Source organism: Brassica oleracea, chromosome C4 (assembly GCF_000695525.1).
Source record: "Brassica oleracea var. oleracea cultivar TO1000 chromosome C4, BOL, whole genome shotgun sequence".
Classification (NCBI taxonomy): domain Eukaryota; kingdom Viridiplantae; phylum Streptophyta; class Magnoliopsida; order Brassicales; family Brassicaceae; genus Brassica; species Brassica oleracea.
The window spans coordinates 22,157,228-22,161,335 of NC_027751.1; the positions used below are offsets into that span (position 1 = coordinate 22,157,228).

The 4,108-nt window shown below is 46.5% G+C and overlaps 1 protein-coding gene across 1 annotated transcript in view; it reads right to left on the reverse strand.

The window, feature by feature from the left end:
• Positions 1-738: 738 nt before the first annotated feature.
• The window catches only part of LOC106338394, a 12,100-nt gene continuing 8,730 nt past the window's right edge, over positions 739-4,108 (reverse strand). The window contains exon 4 of the mRNA XM_013777380.1: positions 739-820. Coding sequence (XP_013632834.1) covers positions 739-820 — 82 coding nt within the window. The remainder of the gene's footprint in view (positions 821-4,108) is intronic.

The following is a 4,108-nucleotide window of genomic DNA, read 5'->3' on the forward strand; positions in this document are numbered from 1 at the left end:
AGGCCAAATTCCCAACAAACAAAAGAGGCAGGGAGATCGAGCATGAATCACCGAGCTCTCCACCCCCAGCCCCGAAGAAAAGAGTCGACATGATTTCATGGGGGCAGAACAGCAACACAACCGACGAAATCAAGAGCCAAACCGAAGGAAAAATCTGCTTCGAGATCTCGGTAGCGATCCTCACATTGGAAAATCCCGACGAAGTCACTCCCCCTCCCCGTGTCACTCCATACAACCCAAACACAAAGCCTCCTTACGTAAAAATCTCTAACTTCAAGCGAAAGAACAAAATGGCCAAGATTCGCGAGCTGCTGGAGAAACCGACTCAGAAAAAAAGACAGAATGCAGACCCTCAATCGCAATCTGTCTGGGGGGCAGATACACTACCGACCAGCACTTACTAAGAGGTGGAATTTCCCAGCCCACAAAGTGCACAAGAAACGGATCGACTTCATTTACGGAGGCTTTAAATTCTGCAATTCGGTCAACTCAATCAAAGCATACCAACGGAGAGCAGAAAACAACGTAGGAATTAGAGAGCCCCTGTCGGGTCCTGATCACGAAATCACCTTCAACGAAAACGAAACCGCAGACCTCGATAAACCACACGACGACGCTCTCGTGATACGAATCGACGTCGGTGGCTGCGAACTATCTCGAGTAATGATCGACACCGGAAGCTCGGCCGATGTCCTCTTCTACGAGGCGTTTCAAAAAATGGGATTCACTAAAACACTCCTAAAGCAAGACTGAACTCCCCTCATCGGCTTTGTAGGAGAGACCACCTATTCTCTCGGATCGATCGAGCTCGCGGTAACCGCTGGAGAAATCAGAAAAATCGTAGAATTCATCGTGATAGATCGTCCAGCCCCATTCAACGCAATCCTTGGGAGACCTTGGCTATACAGCATGAAGGCAGTCCCCTCGACATATAGCCAATGCCTGAAATTTCCAACCTCGAAAGGAGTCGAAACTATCAGAGGAAGCCAGAAGAACTCCAGAACATGCTACCTCGCGAGCTTTAAGGACATTGAGCAACACCCTTAATCAGGCAGCCAAAATTAACGACAGACGTAGCTACGGACACGAACAATCTAACAAAAGACCCTATCCCTGGGAAAATAATCGAACTATGTTATGACTTGATCCCTCGACGAGGGTATGTAGGCAACTCACAACACGAGTCCAGTCACCTTCCACCTATAGAACTCAAAGTGGGCATATCGCAGCACCCGAAGAACAACGGCATGACAATATCAAAAAATGCCTTCGTTTCACAAATATGTAACGAAACAGAATCCGACATCTTAATAAATATAGTTCTTAGACATTCGAACACATCAGACTTCTCCTGTCAGAAAATCGCATAGCTGCGACAGTTGACCAAAAACCAGGACCCTGATCAAGTCCTCGGTCGCGGCCAACTCCGCCAACAAGCGCGACAAAACTAGCTAACAAAATCTTTTCTTACATCGAAACTGTCGATAAAAGTATCTACAACAGATCGACACATGGCCCCAAAAGATCGGCCTCACATAAAACATAAAAATGGCAACAAATAAATTGGGACCCACGATCCCTTCTTTATTATATAAAAATAAAAAATAAAGCAACAAAAGGCAGAGGGAAAAACAAAAAAAGTCCCTAAAGCTACTCTTCTATGCTGAATTCACCATTGTGGGAACCGAAATTCGCACTGTCGATTTCCGTTAAAATAAGGAAACTAGGAAACCACTAATTTCCCAGAGGTCCAGGATATCTGCTAATACCACACGCCAAGCAATCAGAACACAAGAATAACAACGATAAAGTATAAGAAATCGAAAAGAGAGCAAAGTAGATCTTATTCCGAATTCGCGTTTGAGCGTTACAACAAGGTAAGAGTTTGGGCTACGAGAGCTGTCGGCGAGATTCCTAGTTCTAAAACTCTAAGACGGCAATAACCTAATTGAGTCGCAGCTCGAATAACAAAAACGGAAATATGCCTAACTGCTCTAAATGCTAAGTTTGCTCTGAAAAGTGCTTCCCCCATGCTTCTCGCCTAGGACTCCTTATATATTGTCTCCTAGGTCGGTTTGCACTTTTTCTCTTCTGCCCTTAAGCCGTCATAGCATAAAAATGGAGATATTCCATTTTTTCCGATCCTCGTAATTATCTTTAAAATTTTGTATTTATCCGCGGAAACTTGACATTTATCTTTTCTTGCGAACCAAGCGTAAACCGTCATGCGGCCTACGGGCTGTTGGTTAAGAAATCGTAAGTTGGGCCTCGAGTCATGTCTTAGGTCCCTTTGGACAATCTTCTGACTCAAAGCGTTTATTACGGCTTCTTTCGATAAAGAACGAACTTTCCGCGGTTTTTACCGTAAAGTTTGATCGATGACTTAGAACGGCGGGAAACATGAAATGGGTTCACTACGGTCTTTGGGAGATAGCATCGAAGGGTAAACGAGAATGCATGGACTAATTTTCGTATCGACGTTTCGGAATAGCTCGGTTGCTACGTAGCGACCGAGCTTTGGCTCGGGCTCGATCGCTACGTAGCGACCGAGCGGAACGGACGCTCGGTCGCTACGTAGCGACCGAGCTCGTAGCGACTGAGCTTCGGCTCGAGCTCGATCGCTATGTAGCGACCGGACAGCGTGCATGTGCGGTAGTAGCGTAATGACTGAGCTTGGTTTGTCCGTGTTTCGATCGTCATACTCGGACCTATCCGTAGCTGGTCTGGGTATGTTTCCGATGGCTTATGTTCGATCTAAATAGAATTCGAACGAAGCTTTATCTCGGAAACATGCGTTGCGACGTACTCTTGACCGAGCATGATTTGTTGCGAAAAGACATACTTGTATTTTACGGGGATTTGGACGTTAACTTCGTCGTAACCGTTTTTGATCCCAACAGTTAGTCCCCCAGCTCGTTAGGATCGTAGATTTCTAGTGAGATTCCAACGTGCGGTATGGCTAGTTCGGACGATATTGGTGTATATGGGCGAAGTTCGTGTCCGAAAATCCGCAAGTAAATAGTAATTTCTCATGCCGATAAGAAGGGAGGTAACTTCTTCACAACCTTTACACTTACTCATTCTCATAGAGAGGTTTCTTGAAAAATTCCTTCTTCTTTTTTTTTTTCTTTCTCTCTATCATTTCTTTCTTGATTAAAAAAGAAAACACGAGATGTCGAGTAAGAAGAGGAGTTCGAAGAAAGGGTCCTTGCCCGCGAACGTTTCTGAAAAGCTCCTTGTGCCAAAGATAGAATTCGTTCCTCATTCGGTAGACCCGGCCGAGAACGAGGCATGGTGGGTGGCGTGTTATGGTTCGATCACGCCTCCCAAAGAGAAATCATTCCCTGTCATGAACCGTCGCCCGGTCGGAGTACTAGCGAATTCCTCGAGATCATGCGGTCGTTCTATAAGATTTCGGATGCGGTGGAGTTCCGGGTTCCTTGTCAAGGAGAGCGCGCTAGTAGTCCCCCGGAGGGTTACTTTACTTGCTACGAAGCATTCGTAGTGCGCTGTCGCTTGTGGTTCCCGATTCCCGAAATTATTGTCCGTGTGTTGGATCGTTTCGAGGTGGCGATGAGCCAACTGAATCCCCTTGGCATCCAGCACCTCATCGAAGTCCTGATCCTGCGCTACGAGCATGGTCTCTCCCTTACCGTCGATCACTTCGAAGCACTTCTTAGGTTACAGATCATCAAGGATACAGACAAGTACAGGCTGGTACCTCGGAACTTCATGTCAGTGGTTAAGGGGTTTACTTCTAACTCAACTCGTGGAAGAAGTTTTTCTTCTTCGTCCGTGTAGACGCTGTGTCTGTTGAAAAGAGTTGTATCCCATTGTTCCGGAGGTTTCCGAACGATCGTCCCTTCATCAATCTTGTTGCTCCGTTTCCTGAGGACATTATCGCGGTGAGGGATCTGCTCAGGAACGGTCCTTTTTTCTGGACTTCCTTTACGCCGAAGAGAGTTCGAAAGGCGTTGAGGTTTGTGCATCCTAGTCCTGCTTTGGGCGGGGAACTAGGGAGTGATTCCGAGCCCGATGATCAAGGTCCTGACGCTGCTCCCGCGGTCGTGACGGGGCTGAATTCTTCGAAGGGGAAAGATATTGACCT